Genomic DNA, 26,334 nt, shown 5'->3' with positions numbered 1-26,334 from the left:
GGTGGGGGCATCAAGTGTTTAGACTGTTATTCAGCCTCAGACACAGGGAGTCTGGGTCTGGATCTGGATTGCTGGGTCCTAATAACAACATTGTAACCCAAAGTAAACATTTAAATTAGTTCAGAGGTTCTTCAAGGACACTAAAACCATGATACTGGAACGACCCGCTCAAAGTCCAGTCCTCAATTCCACAGAGAGACTGTGGCTAATACTACAGCATAATTGCACTGGAAACTGTATGGTTATTTTTGCTGTTATTAATGAGAAATTATAGTGTAATTGCACTGGAAACCATATGGTTATTTTGCTGTTATTACTAATAACAAGCAGTTATTACCATAAAATTAGACTGAAATTACTGAGAAATTACTATGAAATTAACACCTTATTAGCGATCCGTAAAGTAAAGTGTTACCGGTCATTCTCACTGAGAAATCAAGAGAAATGTCCAGGAGGGAGGCTAATAATATCGTCCTCAACTGCATGTCCAGCAGACTTACCAGGCTCAGGAGGAGGAGGAGGAGCAGGTGGTGGTGGTAATCGTGGTGGTGGTCGTGGTCGTGGTGGTGGTGGTGGTGGAGGGGGGTGATAGTGGTGATGGTGAGTATTACGTGGCCCCATAGTACCTGCAGTGAATGAGCAGGAGGGTCATTCTCCCAGAAACGTACATTTTTATTTCCAAAAATCTTGAATAAAAATATGAATGTGGTGATTATCTGACTATGCACTCATATTGAGGACATGTTAAACTGTCAGAAATGAATAGCCTATTTGGCAAACTCAGCTAATTTCATGTTTAAATGAGATACATTTTACAGCACAGTTAACTGTTAAAATGTCAGGCCTTGTCACAAACAAACTTGTATTTCGTGATGTCATTGAGAATACAAACACCATGTCTATTTTGTCATGTGCCCCTTGTTGCATTTAATCATATTTAGTATGCCTATCCAAACTATTACCAATTTTACAGATGACATCAGTCAAACATAACAACATCATACCCTTTCAACAGTCAAACAATTCTCAAAAACACCATGTACCAGCAACATCTTTTGACATACGGAGTATACCCACTTCTAAATTTCAGGGATTTCAGTATACCCACTTAAAATTGATTGATCCATTGTTTTGAATGGCACAAATATTTACAGTATACCCACTTAAAAAAATGCTCAACTATACAGTATACCCACCATAAAAAAGTAGACTACACCACTGAGTATGTCCATATCTTGCTCTACAGTATGTCACAGAATTGAGTACACCCCTCACATTTTTGCAAATTTCAAAGTATGTCTTTTCATAGGACAACATACAAGAAATTTAACTCTGACACAATGATTAGTGACCTGTTAATAACATATATAACCGCTTAAATGTCTTGGTCAAAAATCAAATCAAAATACAGTCATTGACGTTTGACAACATCTAACAAAAGTGAATACACCCCAGGTTAAAATCATGTAGATTGTAGAGAGTGTCTGAGAAGGGGCCGTGTTGGCCCGAAACGTCTCAAAATGAAAGGGGATTAAAAGGGAGGTAATCGGTGTGCGTTTCACCCTAAACCACAAAAACACTCTGACACACATATAGAAAGATCAATGTAATTGAAAGATGGATTCGGTAGATTATCTGGTACTGCAGGCCTACTAACTAGACCACCTTGCCAGGCAAATATATTTTCTGCTGCTTGGTGGGTAGCTCTTGTTTACTAGATTAGGGCCCATTTTATTTCACAAATGTTTTCAGAGTTAAAGGGGGATGCCACTATTTTTAGGCTTAATACAGTTAAAACCGTTGGCTATGGTTTATAAAGGTAGTAAAGTGTCTTATTTTTCATGTTAAGTGTTGTCTTGCTTTCAGACAAGTTAAAAGAGGGAGTATGTACTATGTAGCTAAGCTAGTGAAAGTCAATGGATCACTGTAGCATGCAGCATGCTACATGGATGCATTGACTTTCACTAGCTTAGCGACATGCTCCCTCTTTTAACTTGTCTTAAAGCAAGACAACGGCATACATGTGTCACAGGTCGGACTAGGTCCCCTGTTAGTGTGCATGTTGTAATTGACAACAGATGCCCGTGTGGGCGAGGGCAGAGCCCTTCCGGTTAGTCTAAATTGCCTGGCTGTTAGCCAGGTGTGACTAACCTCAATACCGGTTGGGGTTTGGTGGAGCCCTGTATGCGGGGTGTAGTGGAGGTTCGTGGCGTTTTGGGTGTTGGACCCATACCGGAGCGCTTGCAGAGCGCAGCTGAAATGCTGGCCAGGTTTCCGAACGTAGCCTAACCAGCGTGAACCGTGAAGGTAAGCCCTTCTGCATATTCACCTGGCGATAGCCTACCCAATTATGTTGGTACTGTGGCTAACGTGATGTTGCTTCACCGTAGCATTTGAATGGTGAGAACCCGAAGCAAGGATTCAAGACTGGCTTCAGTGCTTCCACTGTTGCAACTTAAGGTAATTTCTCTTACCATGTCACTCTGTGCCTGTGGCTTTCACGTCATACCATGCACATTGATGATGACGTTTCCCTGGTGTTAACCCTCCTGTGTTACTGCATTCTAGGTTGGGAAGCACATCACTGTAAATGTAAATGTAATGTTTGTTATTTTGTTTACCACCACAAGCTCTTTTAGTTGTGGCAGTGTTGTTCTCTGCGCAGGTGCGTGTAGGTCTACGTCTTTCATCGATCCGGTCTGACATGGTCAGCTCCAATCACCCACCCCTTTGGAGAAGGGATGAGTGATTGGAGACTGGCCGGTTGAGATTAGTAGTATTATCGTATAAACGTATTGATCCCCTGAGTGGTATAGTAAACCCTCGGCCAAGAGGCCTGATTTGATAAACATAGGGACTACCTCTTCACTGTGAATCATTTCTGTGTGCTGTGTTATTTTGATTATGTTTTGTGTGTTTTGATTGCAGTGTTCTTTCGTATTCACAGTGTAGTGTGTAGGTAACACTCTCAGTAAATTACCTGTAGGCCTACTAGCCTACTTAGTGCTCTCGCACTTCAACCGTCACGGTTTCACGATATCCACCTGTATTGACTTCAGTGGAGTTAAAGATCGCCTCTCAACGTAATTTAATAAATATTGCCGTGTTCCCAATTGTTATTGAATGTGTTACGCGTTGGTCCTGTTTTAAAAAACGTTCTGGTTGCTTTGTTTCAAGACGTTTTTGCAAGCTGGCAAGGTGGCTTGTGGAGAAACGAGAGAGTGTTCCGTGTTTCTCGTGGAAATGCGTCTCTGATTGGCTCACTCCTCCTGCTCTCAAAGAAACGCGTCTCTGATTGGCTCAGTCCTCCAGCTCTTGCAGGGAATGTAATGGGAAACAGAGTCGCCACTTCCCCGGGCGGTATTGCACTATAGGGGCGCCAACGGAGGCGTGCAGGCTCCATTCAGGGCTGTGCTCTTTCGACAGCGACCCCTAGGCGAGCTGTAGGCACGGAGCAACCGGAGTGAGCAGGCTTTATATATGAGGCTTTGTGCTGTGTGTGTACCTGAGAGTAGCAACCAGCTGATAGCTAAGCTAAGCTATGTTTCGGGCCACCAGACGTTGCTTGTTTTGAAAACAAGCAGAAAAAATTACTCGACATGTTTTTAGATAAATGGGTCGATATAAACCTTTGTGGGCAACGCCTTCTTTCGACGTGACGAAACACAGAAAGGCTTTCGTGATTCGCTCGTTTCTCTGCATTATTTATGTAAATTGGGAAACACCGGGAAACACAGCCAGGAGAGTTGACTCACCGCTATGAGAGCCTTGCAAGTGAGTTTAACTTGGGGTGACCGTCCGATCTTCGAAAGGAGTGAGTAAAACTGAGTTTTATCGGAAGTTGGCCTTTAAAACTCTGTTTCTGTATATAAACTGAACTGCCTGCACATTTTGAATACAAATAAGACTGAAAGCAGAAGAAAATAAAAACTATTGTATGTGCAACAGCTGTGTCATCCTTTGTCATCTAGAACCTGTCGGGGAAAATTGTGCTTTGACATCTGGGTTGTCTCACCCTTTAACGAGACTGGCGTAGTCACCTTTTAAAACCTGATTAACTAAAAGTTTGAACTCTTGGTTAACACCACTCTGCTACATTTGGCGTAGTCGGCAGGATGACTTGTGAGGCACAGCTGTTGGTTAGAGCTCTTGGTTTTCTTTTATTTTATTTTGAATGTTTTACTGGGGCAAGACGGCGGCTGCCCCCTCGGCAGGCGACACCGTAGCGGCCATCTAGGGCCCAAAATGATTGAACTGGCAGAGTTACAGGAGATGGCAGCACACAACCAGCGGCAGCTGGACCTGCTGTCTCAATGGGTTGACGCGGAGCCAGAGTCTCCACGGTCGCCGGTGACGTGCTGGAGGTGCCATCAGCCGGGGCACCTGGCGCGAGAGTGCGACGGGCCACGGGTCGTTGCGCGACCACGGTCTCCACGGTCACCAATCATGTCCTGGAGGTGCCACCAGCCAGGGCACCTGGCACGGGAGTGTGATGGGCCACGGGTCCCTCGTCGTGTGCGGACCCCGCCGACAGTCCAATAGGAGGGTGATCAGCGCCAGGGCTCCCCCCAGCAACCGACCAGAGGACCAGCCAGTACTGGGCTGGATAGCCACACCTCGGGCGGAGGCCGGCCGCTCTCTGGGGACTTGAACAAGTCCACTCCATCGCCATCCTGCATTTTATTGCTTTGCATGTGTATGTGCAGTGGTGGTTATGTTATTGATGATAAATGTGTTTGGTACGTGTTTGTGTGTCTGTCTGTCTGTCTGTCTGTCCCCATCATAGGGTGAGCTACAGTGCAGCACCGGGACGGTACCGATTAAAAGCCGGGGCAAATGTAACAGGTCGGACTAGGTCCCCTGTTAGTGTGCATGTTGTAATTGACAACAGATGCCCGTGTGGGCGAGGGCAGAGCCCTTCCGGTTAGTCTAAATTGCCTGGCTGTTAGCCAGGTGTGACTAACCTCAATACCGGTTGGGGTTTGGTGGAGCCCTGTATGCGGGGTGTAGTGGAGGTTTGTGGCGTTTTGGGTGTTGAGCTGAAATGCGGGCGCCAGGTTTCCGAACGTAGCCTAACCAGCGTGAAGGTAAGCCCTGCATATTCACCTGGCGATAGCCTACCCAATTATGTTGGTACTGTGGCTAACGTGATGTTGCTTCACCGTAGCATTTGAATGGTGAGAACCCGAAGCAAGGATTCAAGACTGGCTTCAGTGCTTCCACTGTTGCAACTTAAGGTAATTTCTCTTACCATGTAACTCTGTGCCTGTGGCTTTCACGCCATACCATGCACATCGATTATGGCTTTTCCCTAGTGTCAACCCTCCTGTGTTCCTGCATTCTAGGTTGGGAAGCACATCACTGTCAATGGGGGTGGGGGGACGCCCATTTTTGTTCTTTTTTTGTTAGCATTTTTGTTTATATTTTCATTATGTTTTGTGTGTTTTGATTGCAGTGTTCTTTCGCATTCACAGTGTAGTGTGTAGGTAACACTCTCAGTAAATTACCTGTACTAGCCTATTTAGTGCTCTCGCACTTCAACCGTCACGGCTTCACGATATAAACTGAACTGCCTGCACATTTTTAATATATATAAGACTGAAAGCAGAAGAAAATAAAAAAAACCTGATCGAGTAAAAGTTTGAACTCTTGGTAAACTCCACTCTGCTACACATGAAACATAAGACACTTTACCACCTTTATAAACCCTTGCCAACGATTTTAACTGTATTAAGCCCCAAAATAGTGGCATACCCCTTGAAGAGTTTTTGACAGGCAGAACATGCCAGTCCAATCGAACAATAGTGCTGAATTTTGGAGACTGAGGATGCATTAGTTTATCCCTCCATCTCGGACCCGACTCGGATACTCGTTGAAATTCATTAAAATAATAAAACACACACACAATGTCATATTCCTGTACATATAAATTACCCTTTAACTAATTAATTCAACACAAGTTTTCTATGCATCACCAGTGAGAAGGTCAAAGCTGCTGTAGTTCACCAAAGTCTGCAGATAATCACTCCTCAATCCTGATGAACACTGCAGGAATGAAATGTCTTGGCAATCACACTGATACCCCAACCACAGATGGTGCAAAGATGTGCTCTTCTTGCAGACTTCCTACCCCAACTAAAACATTTTCTCATTACCGATGTAGATGCGCTTGGTCTAACTTGGACGCGCATTGAATCTTCAGGTGGAAGGTGTAGGTTTACGCTCAATTGACATTATTTGACATTCACAGTTATCAGCCAATCAGAATTGAGAACCGGACCGCACAGTGTTAGATTGACTGTTAAAACACATCACATGCTACCATAACTACAGTTGGGTTAATCTTTAATGCTTTTATTTCAGGCCTTAAAATTGGTACAAATAGTGGTTGTTCCTTTGACTGAAAAAAAACAGTACAATAAAATAAAACTTTGTCCAAAGACCATGGTCCATCTTTGATGTCCTGGGTCTATGATAAATTTACAGAGCTGATGCTTCATCTTAGTTAATCATTGATCCTACTGTCTTCGGTTGCATCTCTTTGTGATACAGCACTTTTTAAGTCATATGAGAAATTAGTATTTATACTGCAATCTCCTTAAGAGGAGCTATGTTTGCATTGAGGCAGCTTTTGTAGTTTCTTTTGACATATGACAATGGTCACATCATAGCTAGATCTCAGCAGGGGCAAACAATACATCTACCAAAAAGATGCTCCATATAACATCAACAAAAGTGAAAATGGTGCCTCCTTCTCAGAGACTGAGATAGCTGTAATTACAATGTGTTATACACACAACCTTCAAAGAGTTTAGTTGTAACCAGAGAAACTACATTAAAAAGGTTGCTCACCACTTTCCTCTGAACAACATGACCCGGATGAATGACCTAGATTCACAATCAGAAGTACAAAAAACAGCTCTGCATTAACTGGATCTAACCCTGTTTATAGCTTGCATCCCTGCAAATGAACTACTATCCTTATCCTACCAACTGGGCACTCCTAAATGCTACAAATTTAGATTAATAAGTGGGCCAACCTCAGCCAACTATGGTACTGTGGGTAACTCACATTCCCAGTACAAATGCTTATCAAATAAATAATCAATATAAAGCAAATGGCTCAACTGGGGTGTTTGCACAGTTTGGCCCATTTCTGTGATGATTACAGGATCCCTTCTACAAATGTTTTAAGGGTGCACAAAGAGAGGCTTAACTGTGTACAGAGAATTGTATAGGCCTATGGGTATGTAGGCTATCACTCGAACTACAGTAAGTATAGTGTTTCACTTAATTATTACACTTATAGGCCTAAGTGTAATTTGGACACATGATGGGGTAGCCTACAAATGTCCCCCACATAGAAGAAGAAAAAGACAAATGGTGTATGGTGCAAGTAGCACACTCGACAATGCTCACCAAACATGTGAAACGCTCAGTAGACATGAGAGAATATTTATTGGTACCTGTTGTGATATAGAAACACAATTTTCCCATAGTGAAGAAGTTTAGAGAAACAGATTTTATTACAATGCTGTGCAGTAGAGATGTAGAGACAAGCAAGAAGATGAGTGCTCAGATTTCTACATGGGAATACTTGTAAATCAAGCAAATAGAAATGGACTAACTGAGCTTTTTCATGACCTTAAATACAAACAATTGATAAGCAAGGGACAAAGTTCAGAATATAGGCTGTTCTGATATGTCATACCATAAAATAAGCTACCTGCCAAATTGGCTAGTGATACTGAAATTATTGCCAGCCAATGCCAAGTTTTACCAGCATTTGGCTGGTTGGCAGGTGCCAGTGTCAAGCCCTGGTGGAGAGGTACAGTAATGAATTTATGACCAAAAGCAATTGTGGTGCTGGGTGGTGAAATCAAAGGTCAACAATGAATAGACAAAGAACTCATTCCATTATGCTCAACCACCACCATGCACTTCAAAAACATGTTTCTATTCACTTGTTTGAACAGTTTCAGAGATTATGTACTGTAAGGTCGTGGAGGTAGGCTATGTGATGTAACATTGTTGTGTTTGCATTCTTAGCATATACTCCTAAATCCACACTAAAAACCCAATGATTTGACCATTTGTCCTCATTCTGCAGCTTGCATCCTCTCCATCCTTTCTTTGCTCATTTCATCCTTCCACACCTCTCTCATCCTCTCCTCTTCTCTGACTTCGAAACTCCCTCTTTCTCCAGTCTCTCAGGGCTCTGTCTGGTAAAACCTCCGCAGGCGTATCCCAGACACGTCTACTCCACGCTCTCTCAGCAGGTCTCTGAGCTGGGAACACACAGCACAACAACATAAAGTGTATGACATGGTAACACCCAACACAGTTGTTGGAACCAGCACACAGCACACCAATGTACAATGTATGGCATGTCCACACTTAACTTTGGTGCTGGAACCAGTTATAGCACAGCAATGTACAAAGTATGTATGAAGTGTTAAAGTGACACTTTTCCATTTTTGGAAATACGCTTATTTTACTCCCTTTGAGTTTAATGATTAGGTTTTACCCTTCTCCTGTACTTTCAACCATTCTCTGACAGGAAGTACAGGAGAAAGATAAAACTCAGTATTTTAACTCAAGGGGAGGTTTAACGTGAGCTTATATCTAAAATGGGACAGTATCACTTTAATAACACCGAACACTGGTGATGGACACAACACACAGCACAACAAGGTTCAGTGTATGACTTAATTAACAAGTTAACACCTAACTCTGGTGCTGGGACCAGCACATACATACAAAGACAGGTTGAACAGTGAGATTGCAGAGAGGAGAACTTTGCATAAAACCTTGAATATGCCTATCCTTAACTTGGCTTGTAATAGTATTCACCTGTAAGGTAGGCTAAGTAACTGTAATTACTTTCCCTGTACATTTCAAGTTAAACTGTGGCAATATTAAGGGAGATGTGTATGAGGAGGCCTCAGTAATATTCTTAGGGTTCAAAAGGGGGTTCCAGCAGAAGAGGTGTGGCACCCACTGCTTTACTCACTGGCTTCAGGATCTGCTCCTCAACCGCAGTCTCATTCAGATGCTCAGCTGAGGACACTGTCAGGCGCATGCCCACAACATGATCTATGACAAACATGATGTGCAGTTTACACGTGAAAATCATAAAACACCTATACTTGCATCCATATATAGTGCACAGTGTTGCTGCTTCAGGTTAAATGACAGTACAGCACGCTCTAGTGACGATTTGGTGCTATAACACTGCTATTACTTCACTTATTGTGCAGATATCAGCCTCCAGTACTCTTTTCAGGAGTATGTAATTAAATCTAAAATCTACTTCAACATACCGCTGTTGTATATGATAGTGTTGCACCGATACCGATACCAGTATCGGTGGATCGGCACTATAATGGTGGTATCGGTATCTGCGAGTACCAACAAATAGGGCACCGATAGATGCTTGTAGTTTTTTCATAGAGGTATTTAAAAGGTATAATTGTTTTTTGCTGGATTCACTTTGTATTAGTCTTTTTCCTGTTTCACAAAGGTAGGCAGCAGCCTGACAAAGCCATGCAATGATTTTACATCCAAGTAGTATGCACACACACACACACACACACATACACACACACACACACACACACGTGCGCACACGCACACACACGCACAGACACATGCACAGACGCATGTACACACACACACACACACACACACACACACACACACACACACACACACACACACACACACACACACACACACACACACACACACACACACACACACACACACACACACACACACACACACACACACACACCTGCTGTCGGTGGAGGAGGACTTCTTGGAAGAAAAGCGTAGCTGTTATCTGTATGAAATAAAAGGAATCTCAATTTAGAACAGTGGCAATTCCAGACTCCTTCTGCCAGGGGAAGCCAGTCTCAATCAAATGTACAGTGGTGCTCATATGTTTACATACCCCAGCAGAATATACACTTTCTCTGCGATTTCTCACCAAATATGAAGAATTACACAAAACCTTTTTTTTGACTCGTTGCTAGTGACTGGCTTAAGATATTTATTAGCAATTTTTTGTGTTTACTTTTTCAAAAGCATGATCACAACCCAAACTACCCAAATGACCCTGTTCAAAAGTTTACATACCCTAGTTTCTGATGCTGAATATGGCCCTGTTTAACATCAGGGATTGCTCTAAATTGTTTGTGGTAGTTGTGGATAAGGCTCTTAATGTTCTCAGATGACAAAACAGCACATTCTTCCTGGCAGAATGGTTATTTCCTATAATATCTTTGGGTGTCTTGCTGGAACCTCACATTTGAGGTTTCCCCTGAGTGGCTCAATGATGTTGAGATCAGGAGAGTGAGATGGTCGCTCAAAAACCTTCATTTTATTCTATCTGAAGCTAATGACGGGTTGATTTGGCTTTCTGTGTCGAAATATTGTCATGTTGGCACTGTTGGAATTTCAATTCAGAAATGCAATATGAGGGGGTTTGGTTGGAATCAAGTCATTGGGCAAGGGAATCATTGCATTGCAATGATCATTGCAAGGGAAATTGTTCAGGAGGCATAGGACAACCAAAAAATAACTTAAGGTGAAATATAGGACAACATGAAAAAATGTTTTAAACTGTACAGCAAAGAGGCACTTGAGGAAAGATGGGCTGTTGGGGGTTGCCAGGAGAAAGCCATTACTACAAAAATGCAAACATGTTATTTTGCATATGATACACCAAATAGTATAGTGAGGAGCATCAGAATGCCTGTGACAAAGTCATTTGGATAAATTAGATCAATATGGAACTTTTTTCAGCCACTATTAACAGTACCATTTGGAGAACAGTCAACGGAGCCTATGATGAAAGTTACACCATGCCCTTCTGTGAAACATGGTCATGGACCACTGATGTCATGGGGACATCTGAGTTACAAATGCACTATTACTTTTGGTCCATACTCGCAGAATGATGAATACATTGCCCTGTGGAAAATACTGGAGGAAACTTGACACTCATCAGCCTTGAAACTGCACATGGTCCATTGTTTGGACATGCCAACATGACAATATTTCAACACAGAAAGCCAAATCAACCCGTCATTAGCTTCAGAAAGAATAAAATGATGTTTTTGAGTGACCGGCTTACTCTCCTGATCTCAACATCATTGAGCCATTCAGGGGAAACCTCAAATGTGAGGTTCCAGCAAGACACCCAATAATTTTATAGGAAACAACCATTCTGCCAGGAAGAATGTGCTGTTTTGTCATCTGAGAACATTAAGAGCCTTATCCACAGCTACCACAAACAATTTAGAGCGGTCCCTGATGTTAAACAGGGCCATATTCAGCATCAGAAACTAGGGTATGTAAACTTTTGAACAGGGTCATTTGGGTAGTTTGGGTTGTGATCATGCTTTTTAAAGAGTAAACACAGAAGATTGCTAATAAATATCTTAAGCCAGTCACTAGCAATGAGTGGAGAAAAAGCTTTAGTGTAATCCTTCATACTTTGTGAAAAATGGCCAAGAAAGCGTATATTCTGCTGGGGTATGTAAACATATGAGCACCACTGTATGTCGATCAACATTTCATGCAATTTTCAGTGTGTAACATCACTAGTATAAACTGTACATATACTTACAACAGCTTAATTTTGATAACATGAACATCATATATTTTATATATTGTATCTCTCTCTCTCTCTCTCTTTCTCTCTCTCTCTCTCATATCTGGCACACACAGACAGACAGACAGACACACACACACACACACACACGCACACACAAACTTACTCAAAGGGGCTGGAGGGGACGTAGCAGTTGATAGGGCTTCAGAGCTCCAATCTGAAGAGAGGTGTTCAGATACAAACATCATGTACGGTATGCGCCATGTTTGACCAGGTATTTAATGAATACACTTTACATTATTTGGATTCAAACATAATGTATTATGTTGAACCAGGTATTTAATGCATAGAATACATTCAGATAAGAACATGCATTCTGTTGGGCTAGGTATTTAAAGCATATCGTAGACTATACACTCTAAATAAAGTAGAACTACTAGAAGTAGCTCTTCAGTGTCTCAGATTATAATGGGTTATGGTACTGTACTATATATTACAATCATTAGACTCTCTCTCTCTCTCTCTCTCTCTCTCTCTCGCTCTCGCTCTCTCTCTCTCTCACACACACACACACACATCCAGTACACATACTTGAGATTGTCCTCGGCAGGAAACCCTTCAAGCTCAAATCTGTGGGACAAATATTGACACTATCAGAGTGTGCACCAGAAATGAACTGTAAAGCAAGCAACACAAGTGGTCAGGAGCTCACTTACCTGCGCAGTATGCCACGTGACAATAGAGAGGGTTCAGAAACTTGTAGACAGTGTAGTTCCCGGGACAGGCTTTGACCTGGATGGCCGGCACGGGGACGGACAGGGGGAAGCAGCAGACGCCCCTGTAGCTCAGGCACACCTGTAGAGAAGGGATTTATTAGCCTGGGGAATCCCATGCTGCTTTGCAAGATAGTTACGCCCTGAAAGACAGCATGGTTGGTAGTGGCAAAGCACTAGTCTGAGGAAGGGAGGGAGCTAATCAGGGAGCGGGGAGGGATGGAAAGGTGTTGACGGGCACAACAAACAGAAAATTGCAGTTTGTTTGAATACAACTCACACAATTAGCTATGGGCTATGGATACATTGAATAATACATTCATAATGCCCATGGGCAATCGTAAACAAAGTTGTGTAGGTGGTCTCCAGACAATCTCACTTGTGGGGATTTATTGCTCTTTGTCTGAATCTGGATCATACTGACTCATATCTTCCAAAGAACCGTTCAAAAACTGGATCATTTTCATGTTCTTTTAATATATTTTTGCAGTGTTAAGAAGATGGCATTTAGGAATCCACCTACTCAGTGTGTCCAAACAACAACTGCCTGTCCTTATAAAGGCCGTTCCTGACACTCTTTGAGGCCGGACACTTGTGTTTTTCTCATGTTGACCCACTTACATCAAGGCCACATGCTCAAAGCGAACAAAAAAAGAAAGGAAAAGATTAGCTCCACAGGTGTGACTCGCTTCCCATCATTCACATCTAGGAGCGGTTCAAAAGATTCGGCTTTCACAAACATCATAGCACTACACACCTGCCTGGTGACGATGCCATCTTCTGGTGTGGGGTGGGAGCCGTGCAGCCAGAGGGGCGCAGCTGTGCCACAGCTGTACGTGGGCACACAGCTCTCCGCCATCCGCACGCTGTGCTCGCCGTGCACCAGCAGGTACCAGCCCTGCCATTGGACGTCGCTGTCGCACCTGAGCGGGTTGGCGTCGCGATTGGTGGTGGCTCTCCAGGTGGCGTTGAGCACGGAGTAGCTGCTACAGGGGTCACTGGGATCAGGTGTTGAGGCGGACACAGGGCTGGGTGGAACTACTGTGGGTGGTGCATAAACATGTCCATATGAAGACACACACACACACACACACACAAACCCATCTCTGACCGAAAACAGTAAAATCTGTAATACTTAATTGCAAGAATGCAATGAATGTAAGGTATATAAAATGTAGCGATGTGCATCTATCTATAGTTTTATTTTGTATTAAATTGTATTTTACTTATGAGCAGGGGGAGGCAAAACAAGAGCAGGCCCATCGCCATCATGTTTCTCTGCTTGTTGTCCAAGTCTGACGCACCTGCTGACAGATGAACACGTAAGATGAACAGGTCGTCAGCCTCTATGCAATTACGGTAATATGCCACTCAACATGAATGAGCTCACCCATTCATAGATTTATGAAATGTGCACACCAATCATATATTTATATAAATGTTAAAATTACTTTTTAAAAACATGGATGATGAACATCTATAATAAGGAAAAGTGTCATTCAGGCCACATGAAAGATCCATTACATTATTTTGTACATTTTAAATATTCTGTGTGAATGTGAATAGACACTACATGTCAAAGACGGTCTGGGAAAAAAAAAGATTCTGACTTCATTGTAATGATTATACACATTCTGTGAACTACAACAAAAAACATGAAACACGCTTGTGCAAAAAAGGGATGTTACAGGGACTACTGCCCCAGCCCTTTTGGCTCTTTGTTGTCCAAAGTGCCCTTTAGACATGGTTGTGTTTAAATTATGTTTAAAATTAGAATTATTGCAACACTCACGCGCCCGCGCACACACACACACACACACACAAGGTAGCTCTGAAACATGCTTACCAAAGACAGATGTGAGCACCTCAGAGGACATGTCTTGGTCTTCCACACTAACTCAACACCGCTGAAATAAATAAGACTACAAGACAATCCAACCACTGTTTGCAATCTTGAGAAAAACAACCCACTCCTCCACAATACTTTTCATATCATATTGTGTATCATATAAGACAACACTTACTTCCCCCAGCGGTATCTTTTTTCAGTCCAGAAATAGACATAGAAACTCAATTGTGCCATGGTGAAAATATTTAGAGAAACAGGTTCAATCAACAGTGTTGTGCAATACCTTACCACGGTCTCAGTGGTATTTGGATACTGGGAGGTGATGATGGACAAATCAAAGGTCAACAATGAATAGACAAAGGAAACCAAGTGGAAACATATGCGTGTCATTTTTGTGTATATCATATCCATGCCATTTTTAGTACACTCTCCACTTCCCACAGTCCTGTCAGAAACTCTTGACTCCACAGAACATTGATATTCCCCCCACCTCCACACACACACACATTATGTCTACTGTATGAATATAACTTTGAAAAGTAAGTAGGCTATTGAAGCAATTATATAATGGACCAGTAAAGGACATTAAATTAATGATTGACTGGATGAGTAGTGCAGCAAGTGGAAGGAAGTCTCTAAACTCCACCCTCAAGCGACCGGGCTGTTTTTGTGACTTACTGTATCTGCCCGAGCGGGGTCATTTATATAGAAAAAATAGATAAGAATAGATCATTTTTTGGGGTCATTCAAATGTATTTATATCTTGGACATACTCGTCCCTCATCTAAAGCAAAAACTGTGAATTTCTAAATTTTATTGTTGATAAAAGGTACTCAATCTTACATACTACTAAATGGAGAATTTGGTCATTTACAGTATATCACGAAAGTGAGTACACCCCTCACAGTTTTTGCAGATTTGTGAGTATATCTTTTCATAGGAAAGCATTACAGAGATTTCACTTTGAGACAATGATTAGTGACCTTTTAACAACATATTTAACTGCTTAAATTTCTTGTTCACTCGGAAAAAACAAAACAAAATATAGCCCTTAATGTTTGAACATGTACCCACAAAAGTGAGTACACCCCAGATTAAAATCCGGTAGAGAAGGGGCCGTGTTGGCTTGAATCATCTCGAAATGAAAAGGGATTAAAAGGGAGGTCATCGGTGTGCGTTTCGACCTTTCTTTGCATTGAACTTTTACATTTTGAGTGTTCACCTGTCTTAAATAGATTGGTGTGAGATTGGAATGAAATCCTATGGAGAATATCATGATCTGCTTCAGTAGTCAGAGTGCATGTTGACGTGCATGTTTCTTTTATGTGTATTTCAGATAGCCAATGTTGACAGCATTCATGCATCCCGAAACCATGTCAGTCCGACTACCATGCTTGGCTATTGAGAGGGTACACTTTTTTTTTTTAAACTCACCTGCCACCACACATGCTTGACACCATCTAAAGTAAATTTGTTTATCTTGGTCTCTTCAGATCACACGACATGGTTCCAGTGATCCATATCCTTGCTATGTTCATCTCTCTTGAGAGATGTAAAAGTTCAATGCAAAGAAAGGTTGAAACGCACACTGATGACCTCCCTTTTAATCCCTTTTCATTTCGAGACAATTCGAGCAAACACCGCCCATTCTCCACCGGATTTTAATCTGGGGTGTACTCACTTTTGTGGGTACATGTTCAAACATTAATGGCTGTATTTTGTTTTTTTTCTGAGTGAACAAGAAATTTAAGCGGTTAAATATGTTGTTAAAAGGTCACTAATCATTGTGACAAAGTGAAATTTCTGTAATGCTTTCCTATGAAAAGATATACTCACAAATCTGCAAGAACTGTGAGGGGTGTACTCACTTTCGTGACACTGTACATAGACAAAACCATGTCTGAAACGTATGTAGCTTTTATAGTATGTGGTAAGGATATAATTGCATCGTCCATACCTAAATCCTTTTGTACGTACATTTTATACACATCTTTTCGCTATGGGTGGATAATGCACAGAGCATAGACAGGATTCTGTCATTGTCAAAGTTGCGAACTCTTTCTGGTAGTGAGTGTGATTCACAGCTTGCAATGTTACGTAACAAGGAATGAACATAGTATTCCGTATAAGGGTGATATGAGTGATCATGATTCACAGCTTACAATGTTAGCAAGAAATGAACATTGTATTATTCTATTCTTTTTTATTTTTGCAATGATAATGACATACTGTAATGCTTTAGTTCACAAACCTACCTCGCGTCATATGATTTCATTGTTGATTCTATTAAAGCAACAGTTTTAGTAGCCAATCCCTTTAGATTTGAAGTGGTGGCTTCATGTACCTTTGTTCCAAAACAAAGTTATATTAGTAGATTGTACTTTTACAACTGACAGACATGACACGCAAGACACCAATATTGAGGTACATGAAATATATTTTTTATTTAAGTATACTGTAACAGCAATATCTTCCTAGTCTTTTAAACATAGGGGGTTGTGTACGTCAGAGCATATGTATGTGTGTGTATGTGTGTCAGTAGAAGGGGTTATACAATTCACATAGGTAGAATAAAATTGGAATGTAACATGAGCGTATAACGTGTGGGGTTTTTGCCTACCTAATTGTGAAAAATGTAACAAATCCTTTCATGAGTACAACCATACAGCCTGTAATGCATTAGTATAAAACCAATACATTAGAATACAATATAAGTGAGAGAGAGCAGGTGAATTAGTAACAGGCAAGTGAGTTCACCTTACGGAAAATGTGTGGCACTGGCACGGATTGGTAAACTTGATATTAGTCATCATTCAAAAGTCATAACATTATATAACACACATTGACATTTTCAGTTGTAACAGTGATATCCTTTAACGATCTTAACAAAGTCAGTGAAACCCCTTTTGAGACAAGTCAGTTTTGTTGGGGCTATTAGTCCAGGTTTGATATTTACACCATCCATTACTGATAGTGATAATCTACTGTAACATCACAAGCCTTACGAAAATGAACCATGGTTTTACTGTGTGACGTGGTTTAACCATGGTATTATGAAAATTAACCAGGGTTTTACTATGAAAACTAACCATGGTTTTTACCATGATCTAGTTATTCATTACATTACACTTAGCTGACACTTTTTTATCCAAGGTGACTTACAGATATTGCAGACTATTGGTTATAATCCCTGGAGCAATGTGACCTTAGGTTGCTTGCTCAACGACACTTGGTGTAGGGAGTGGTGAGGGCAGGTTTCGAACCTGCGATGCTGTGATGTACAGTCCAAATCCCTAACCATTACACCACGGCTGCTCACAAGTAGTTCTTCATAGTTTTCATGTTATTTTGGGTAACCACGATGTCCTATGGACCACAGTCATACTATGGTTAGTTCACAGTACTTCAAATCACCATGAAATATGGTAGTAAAACCTTGGTGACTACCGTGGATAGCCATAGTAACATTATGGTTGGTTCAGAGTACTTAAAGTAACTATGACCATGATACTATGGTTACTGCATGAAAACCATGGTAAAACCTTAGTAAACTGTGGTCGATTTTCGTGAGGGAAACCCAATCTATATGTCAGACTGATCTGATGAGAAGGTGAATTTGTTCATACTTGTTGGTCCAATGCAATAACTGTGGGTATCAACGCAATACATTGCAGTGTGGAACGCAAAGCGTTAGGAAAGTGATGAACCTTACACAGCCAAAAATACATTTTACACACTTGACACAAAGTTCTGTTGCTTAGCGAAAAATGTTAAGCTGTGTCCAGATCAAAACCATCTCCAAGGCTAACTTGTCAGTAAAGACTTGTTTTTGCACCTGCAGTATTGACAGCAACAGCGAAAGAAGTGAGGAATACGTCAAACTTGTGCCCACACCAAAGCAACCCCTGAAAATCTGTCACAATCTGTGGAAGATGTGGACATGGCATTGTAGAACATGAGGAATCAAGCAAAAAAAATTGTAGACATATGTGAAGAAAGTTACAACAATAGGAGTATTAAATCCATACTCATGCCATTCTGTAAATGTGCTGCATTTGCATGCAGTGCTACATGTGAACAAACAGTCTGCACATGCTCTGTTCTCTAAATGGCTTCAGTTGTCCAGTTGATCTTCCACATGGTCGTTGGCAAAGTTGAGGATGTTCTTCAGAGCATAGAGAAGCAGAGTGTCTACATCGTTGTTCAGCTCCCCCTCCTCACTGTAGTTCTTCACTGGGTAAATGTAGTTCATGGGGACACCCAGCTTGTTCTGGCACTCCAGCATCTGAACACACACACACACACACACACACACACACACACACACACACACACACACACACACACACACACACACACACACACACACACACACACACACACACACACACACACACACACACACACACACACACACACACACACACACACACTTCAGCAGATCCCGGAGCCACGTTTTACATGGAGCATGGGGAGGTGGCTCCAGTTGTAGTTTAAGGCTACACATTAGTTTGCACAGAGCCTAGAGGGGTTGCTTTATTTGTGGTTTAGGGTTACAAAGTCACTTTAACAGAAGCTAGAAGTTGCTCCGATTGTAGCTTATGGCTGCCGCCAACAGAAGTCCACCATGGTTGCTGGTGGCAATCACCTTTAATTAGTGCCAGGGTCACTTCGTAGCTCGACAAGCCTCAATTACGAGGCGAGCGTATTACGAGTTCTCACTCGTGACACCGTACTAGTGCCCTCAGTCCCATCTCGGAACACCACCGGCAAGCGGGTCGGCACCAGGGGAAGCATTTGTGTGTTTGGCCCAATACTTTCTCCACACCATCCAAGGAATGCACCAAGGACCCCACCATGCCAGCGGCACCAGTGTACCTCAGTGTTTGTGCCGCTTTCTCCCCTCTGTTAACACCTCCAAGCCATTTGTTTTTAAATAGTTTCTGTGTTTATTTCCACTTACTTTTCTTATTTTATTGTTAAACCGAGGCTGGGTAGCATTCAATGTATACAGTACCACCATCTTTAGATCGTACCTACAACAAGGGTCCATTTGTATGTCATCACAAGGTATGTCATCACAAGGTATGTCATCACAAGGTATTGACGTGTGTATATTGGTTTGCTGTGGGTTAATGCATGTACTACAAGCCACAGTTGTAGTTGCTGTATGGTTTTCATATATGATTGCAGTGTCTTCAGACTAGAACTGAGTTGGGGGGTCTCTTTTAATATGGTAGTGGAGCCCATGCACGCGCACACACATTCATGTAAAAGATTCTCACACAGCATACTTGTTGTGAGTGACTACTTCATACAGTATTTAATTTCCGTTCAGTTGACTTTCCTAAAATACTGCATACAGCAACAAAGGTGCTCACTTGCGCGCACACACACACACACACACACACACACACACACACACACACACACACACACACACACACACACACACACACACACACACACACACACACACACACACACACACACACACCTTTTCTTTAATCTTCTTGCTTCTGTAGATCATCTTCAGGTCTTTGCTGACTTCAGGACAGGCCTTATCAACCATTGTCATGACAACAACTTGAGGGATTTCTACGTGTACATGAAATAGAGTTTAAATTATTTCTTATATGTCTTAACAATAAAATATAGTTCAACTATGATTATAGATGTCCATAAGGTAAAACAAAACTTTTTCAAGCTTCAAATAATGTTTCCAAGTTATAGTCTCTTTTGTTCACCATGAGAGAAAAAGTCTGCTTCCAACCTACTGTACTGTATATGGTGGCTGCAGATGAATACTTGGTGTGGACTGTGGAATATTTGACCTAGTCTACGTCTCTCCTTGTCATGAGAACTTGGGGGAAAGGGGTCGGCCTACAGATCTATTCTCCAAATATATTCTGTTTCCGAATTAACTGAAGTCGTCTCTTTTAAAGTCCAGTTCCCAATAAATAATCTACTTTGAGTCTGGGTACAATTGTACAATTGTCTCCAAAAACCTTGTTGAACAGCCTATGCTTTTACTAACTTGTCAAAAAAAATTACAGTATATGGCTTCTTTAAATTCATATGTTAATCTTGATGTACACTTTGAGAGTGAATTAAGAGAAAATACTTACTCAGTTCACTGGCCTTCTTTCTGATTTCCCGGAGTTTTCGGATGACAGTATGTACCTGTTCAGTTTCCATCAGGCCGATTTTGTCTCCAGGTAGGACACTGACCAGGCAGTGGACTTTATCATTCAGGTTGGGGCAACTGTTGTAGAACGTGTCTTCTTTTTGCACAGATCCTACAGGGTTGAACTGAATGACGTAGAAGATATTAGTAGACGATACTGATTCCAAAGGACATTAACGACATAAAAAACACTATAATTATTTTTCCAATAGAAGCTACAAAAACTGTGTGCATGTTTCCTACACAGTATCCACTTTTGAGATGACCCTCCAGAGCCATCACAAGATCATCAGTACGAGCCCCAGCTGCCTCAGCACCTTGCAGTCCCATGATGTCACTGATGACAAAAGGCAGGACCTTCCCGTCTTTATCCCTGAGTTTTCCTGTGCTAAACTACAAAGGAAGACAGGGTGTCAGGAATATTTCATTTTTACAATGAATAAATGTTTCCATGACTGAGTTTCTATTAAATTCCGTTAAATTCTAGGATCTCCCTTAGAATGACATCTCACCTTCTTGGTGAAGCTGTGGTCACACTCAGCAGCCTCAGCCAAAGCCTTTTGAACCATTCGGCCCTTAAAGACACTTGCAATGGAGCTGATGAAACTGGACTTTCCCGCTGCAATTGGGCCATGCACAAGAATATGCAACTGACGAACATCTTGGTTGGCAATTTTAAAGTCGGATAACTCCTCTAATATCTTTTGCTTTGTTCTGTGGATATGAGGACATGAAATTCAGAATAGAATGCCCCTTCAAATTTGCAACTACTGTCAACCAGAGTTTATAATGGTGAAAATGGGTTTGGGAATCGTTGGTGTAGGTATGTCATAGGCATACGAATAAGGATAAAAGTTTTAAAACTTCTATACTGAAGATGTAGGCCCTAATTTAAATGTTAAAAGCTTGTTTGGCAGTCCTAGGTTGGTACTTGTCAACATTTAGTCAAACTTAATACCTCTTGCATATTGCAAACACCTGCCTGTGCGTGGTAAGACAGTGATGCAGAGTAAAAGCGAACCCCATAAACGGTTGTGCGTTTAGAGTAGTTTTACGATGAAATGGCTAAATGTAAAAACTGGAATTAATTTTTTCCATTACTTTAAACTTCATAAAAATACTCAAGAAGCAAGCTAATGTCTGGAAACATATCTAGTAGGCTATTACGTATGTTCACAGAAGGCACTCATTTTTACACATTCACATTTTGGCCTTATCTGTGGAAAACTATGGTGTCAAACTGAAGTGCACATTTTCAGTGGAGCCTCAGTGAGTAGTTTGAGTCTGAATAAGTGTACTTCATAGACAAGTCATTTCAATATTATATGGTCTTCTAAGTACTTACGATGCAAAGTCAATAAGTCTCCAGTTTTCAGGCAACACTACATTGTACAAAACACAAAGAGGATAGAAGAGACTGTTATTGTCACACTGCAATCTACAAATTGGCTATTCAAAGCAAAGCTGTGTACCCTGTAATGAAATGGCATAAGCAGTTCTGTAGTGGTTTATTATTACAGCAATTCAACTACTTTAAAGGTGCACTGTATAATGTTAGCAGTTTCATTCCAGAAGTCATGGTGTCCACTCATAAATGTTACCTTTTCACAAATACGTACCACCATCATCAAATTCATTATGACTGTTAAAATAGCACTTTTCATACATGAAAAGGTGGATATCTTCCATGTAAAAGATCGCATTTGGCAATAGGCTTCAATAGTTTCAATGAGCAGCATAGTTGCAATAATCTGGCCACCATCCTACACACAGCACCTTTAAATATGTTCTCACTGCTGATAAAATAAGCAATAAAGCAAATCAGCTGAACACAATCAAAGTACCAAGTACTATAACTTAAAGTAGCCTATAGGCCAGGGGTCGGCAACCTGCGGCTCTTTAGCACCTCCCTTGTGTCTCCCTGGAGCGTTTGCAAAAATATGTGAAAATGTTTTTTAATGGTTTCTTCGGGGGTAAGCATGACAAAAACATTATGCAGAAAAATATATGTAGTTGTGAATATTTTTAAAATACCGAATTTCAGAATGGCGCCAAATAGCATTAAAATTGTCATAGCCTCGCGCGGGCGAGTTGTAGGCTAAACTGGGGTGCATTTCTCCAAAGTGTAGTTGTTAGCAGTTAGGAACTTGGGTAGTTAGTTACCAATGGGAAATTGCATTGCAACCAAGGTCAAAAAATGTTGTACTTAAGTGTATTTTAAATATATTTAATTTTTGATAAGTATATTTTAAGTACACTATATTTTTAAGTACAGTACTTAAATATGTTTTTTAAAAATATACTTACAGTTGAGTGTATTTTAATCGCATTTTAAATACATTTATATTTTTAAAGTAATGTACTTAAATATAGTTTTAGAAAATATACTATTAGTGTATTGCATTTTATGTGCATTTTTAGTGTATTGGTATTTTTAAAGTAATGTGCTTAAGTGTATTGTATTTAAGTGTATTTCAAGTGTATTTGTATTTTTTAAGTAATGTTCTAAAATGTGGTTTTAGAAATATAATATTAGTGTATTGCATTTTAAATGTATTTTAAGTGTATTTGTATTTAAGTAATGTGCTTAAGTGTGGTATTAAAAAAATACACTACTAGTGTATTGTATTTTAAGTGTTTTAAATTGATTTGTATTTTTTAAAGTAATGTGCTAAAGTGTGGTATTAGAAAAGATACCACTAGTGTATTGTATTTAAGTGTATTTTAAGTGTATTTGTATTTTTTGAAAGTAATTTGCTAAAGTGTGGTATTAGAAAATATAGGCCGACTATTAGTGTATTATATTTTAAGTGTATTGTAAATGCATTTGTATTTTTAAAGTAAAGTGCTAAAGTGTGGTATTAGAAAATATGCTGTTAGTGTATTGTATTTCAAGTGTTTTTTAAAGGGACACTGTGTGAGATATTTAGTTGTTTATTTCCAGAATTCATGCTGCCCATTCACTAATGTTAAATTTTTCATGAATACTTACCACCACCATCAAATTCTAAGTATTCATTATGACTGGAAAAGTTGCACTTTTCATACATGAAAAGGGGGGTCTTCTCCATGGACCGCCATTTTGAATTTCCAGAAATAGCCATTTTTAACTGCAAAAATGACTGTACTTGGGCCATACTAGGAAATATTTGGTTATGGGCTAGAAAATATACTGTAGTTTATTACATAGTAAACTTTCATGAAAAGATCAAATTTGGCAATAGAAAGCCCAGTTTCAATGACCAGCATAGTTGCAGTACCTTTTTTGACCATTTCCTGCACAGTGTCCCTTTAAAATAAATATTTGAAATGTGCTTAAAGTAAAATCTACTTGTAGTATACTTAAAATACATTTAGAATCAGTACACTTAAAATGTACTTAAAGCGATTTTTGCTAATATACAGTATTTGAAATGTACTTAAAGTAAAGTAGGCTTTTAGTACATTAAGTGCACTTGTATAAAGTCTGATTTTAGTACAAAAAAGTCAACTTGTTTAAGCTGTACTTAATCATATTTCAAACGTATTTAAGTATACTATATGTTGTCCCAAAATAACATTCTTTAAATACACACTTTTGAAGTATATCTTAAATACAAAAATACATACTTATTAAGTATACATTAAGTACACTTTTTTTTTTAAACCTGGGACCCAACAAAGTAGCTACCTTAGTTAGCAACTACGCTTTCGAGAAATGCACCCCTGGTGTGTGAGTGATGGCTGATGCGCCATGTCTATCGCTGAGGGGGGAAGAGAGAGATGTTGCTACGTTTGACATGCTGCTGCGTTTGACTTCGTGGCATTTGAGAATTTATAGATGGTATTATTTATTTTACTCATTTGCACTGACCTAAAGGCGGATTCATACTTAGCATAGGCCTAACTGGCGCTAACCTCATTCATACCTCCCTCACGACGATTGCGTGCACTCAAAATGACGTCACACGCCCCTCCGCAAGCTGCCACGGCGCGAGGTCTTGCACCCCACATTTTTTATAACTTGACGTGCGCCACCAGCGACCATGCAGGTAGGCAGACAAAGCAGGAGTTGCAAAGAGAGGCTACAGCTACTGTAGGCTACTACAGTCTGCAGAATGGACCCTGCATCATTTTGAGGGTAATAAAATGTCCTAGAGAGTTATTTTATCTTCTCCCTTAAATGTTGTTCAGTGAAACAATCGGCCCTAGCACACAGCAGAGATCGCCTGACTCTGTTCTCTGTAGGCTATGGCTCTGGACAGCATTTGTGGTTTTCTTTAAAAGCAGTCCACCAAGTAGGAGGTGGCAGCTTCTATTGTTGCTGGCATTTGTGCCCGTTGACTGTCTTTATCCTTGCTCTGGCGTCCAAGCCCAGACGGATCTGTCCCTCACAGGAAAGTGGCAGTCCTGTGTGAAGCTTTGTCCGTTCTGAAGGCTGGTTGTGGTGCGGTGTTGCTGCTAGCTGCTTTTTAGCCAGACTGCTGGTGTTGATTCTGTGCCGATGGTGCAGCCTATCTTGGTATGTAGCCTATTGTCCTGACTTTCCCTATGTCAGAGTGGATATTATGGTATTAGTGTATCTCAATTGATGCTATTACTTCGCCAGGTATTGTGCTTTGGTGCCATGCCTGCTCGCTGCTGCTGCTAGAGTGTAGGCCTATTCCCTGTGCCTCACCAGTCACGGTATGTCACCAGCCACAGTGTGTGTGTGTGTGTGTGTGTGTGTGTATCTGTGTGTGTGTGTGTGTGCACGCGCAGGGTGCGATTTGTAGGGAGGGATTGTCCCCCCTTCTGGTTTTGATATCGCCACTTTTTACACATCATTTTAATCAGTTAATGTCATTCCATTGATAATGCTTAAAATCTGAAACATATCCCCCCTTCTGGTTTTCTGACAAATCGCACCCTGTGTGTGTGGGTGGGTGTGTGTCTCAGTTATTCATGTGTTTAACTTCTGTGTGCAGGTGACCGGATGATCCAACGTGTGGCTCTGTCCTCTGGGTGGGCTGCTCTTTTCGGTTGAGTTTTGAACAACTTGTGTGGATGATGTGTGCACGAGTGCTTGAGAGGGCAGTGTATGGGTATTCCAGTGCCTAGGTAACAACAGCGTGTTTTGGTTAGCTGTGTGCGCGTGATCATTACTTTCTTTAGGTTTCTTTCATGTATTTCTTTTCCTTTAAATTTGTCTTTAATGTACACACAGTAGCCTGATCATACCAGCCATTGTATAGCCCAACTCCAGGTTTTCGTAGCTTAATGTGTGCTGTGCTTTATAGTAGCTTAGGCATTCTTGAGTTTAACTAAAAGTGTGACTCACTTATGTATGCTTATTTTCACTAGAAGTGTTTGCTGTGTACTATAACAGAAGCTAGAAAGCTGGGGGCTATTTTAGGCAATTACTGACTCAGGGGTAGGCCTATGTGTGTTGGGCTTCATGTATTTGTGAATATTTTAAATATGTTGTAACTGCAAACCTGTTTTGCATCATTAAAAGAGAAATACCTGTTTCCCCTCACCTCCTGTCTCCATGTCCTAAAACGAACCTGTGTGTCTTCACCCATGTGCTAGTGGGTTAACTCAATTTTCTAGAGGGACTGTGGTGCCCTCTGGTAGCGTAGTCGGTGATTACATTTACAAGCCTAAAAAGTAAACCTCTATTTCCACTCGGTTACACCTGAATACCACCAAGAAGGATGAAGCACATCCAGCATCATGATTAACTGTGGATGCAAGAGGAACTAAATGACACTAAAATGACAAGTGTCTCAGTTATTTTGTCCAACCCCTGTAAATGCGGAAGGGAAAGGCGCACCACAGGTAGATGTGTGTGCGCTCAAGAGCGACCCGCTCTCCCTGTCGATTTGTGCATGTGTAGGCCTAGTGTCAAATCAGGTCGCACTACTTCTACAGTGCTATAGGCCTA

The 26,334-nt window shown here is 41.0% G+C and overlaps 2 protein-coding genes across 2 annotated transcripts; both read right to left on the bottom strand.

The window, feature by feature from the left end:
• Positions 1 to 8,210: 8,210 nt before the first annotated feature.
• LOC134465062 (oncoprotein-induced transcript 3 protein-like) lies at positions 8,211 to 14,270 on the bottom strand. Its single transcript, XM_063218479.1, has 8 exons — positions 14,240 to 14,270; positions 13,151 to 13,434; positions 12,337 to 12,475; positions 12,212 to 12,250; positions 11,787 to 11,837; positions 9,797 to 9,844; positions 9,014 to 9,096; positions 8,211 to 8,288 (listed from the first exon to the last, which is right to left on the bottom strand). The coding sequence occupies exons 1-8, from the start codon at positions 14,268 to 14,270 to the stop codon at positions 8,211 to 8,213; spliced, it is 753 nt and encodes a 250-aa protein (XP_063074549.1).
• A 2,401-nt stretch (positions 14,271 to 16,671) lies between these two features.
• LOC134465054 (interferon-induced protein 44-like) lies at positions 16,672 to 21,619 on the bottom strand. Its single transcript, XM_063218467.1, has 6 exons — positions 21,597 to 21,619; positions 20,942 to 21,143; positions 20,673 to 20,822; positions 20,371 to 20,554; positions 19,740 to 19,840; positions 16,672 to 18,527 (listed from the first exon to the last, which is right to left on the bottom strand). Exons 1-6 carry the CDS (start codon positions 21,617 to 21,619, stop codon positions 18,357 to 18,359), a joined length of 831 nt encoding a protein of 276 aa, XP_063074537.1. The 3' UTR covers positions 16,672 to 18,356.
• Positions 21,620 to 26,334: the final 4,715 nt, after the last annotated feature.

Source organism: Engraulis encrasicolus, chromosome 2 (assembly GCF_034702125.1).
Source record: "Engraulis encrasicolus isolate BLACKSEA-1 chromosome 2, IST_EnEncr_1.0, whole genome shotgun sequence".
Taxonomy (NCBI): Eukaryota; Metazoa; Chordata; class Actinopteri; order Clupeiformes; family Engraulidae; genus Engraulis; species Engraulis encrasicolus.
Note: the sequence above shows the minus strand (reverse complement) of the source record. Positions and strands in the feature narration are given on the sequence as shown.

Bases quoted from the DNA above. Each gene is read 5' to 3' on its own strand.
- LOC134465062 (XM_063218479.1), bottom strand. From the start codon at position 14,270: ATGTCCTCTGAGGTGCTCACATCTGTCTTTG. The intron at 12,251-12,336 runs GTAAGTGAGCTC...TTTGTCCCACAG, and splicing joins TCACGTGGCATACTGCGCAG to ATTTGAGCTTGAAGGGTTTC. The intron at 9,845-11,786 runs GTAAGTTTGTGT...TATTTCATACAG, and splicing joins GTCCCCTCCAGCCCCTTTGA to ATAACAGCTACGCTTTTCTT.
- LOC134465054 (XM_063218467.1), bottom strand. From the start codon at position 21,619: ATGAGTGCCTTCTGTGAACATAC. The intron at 21,144-21,596 runs GTAATAGCCTAC...TCATATCCACAG, and splicing joins AGTGCCTTCTGTGAACATAC to AACAAAGCAAAAGATATTAG. The intron at 20,555-20,672 runs GTAGGAAACATG...TACGTCATTCAG, and splicing joins ATCTCAAAAGTGGATACTGT to TTCAACCCTGTAGGATCTGT.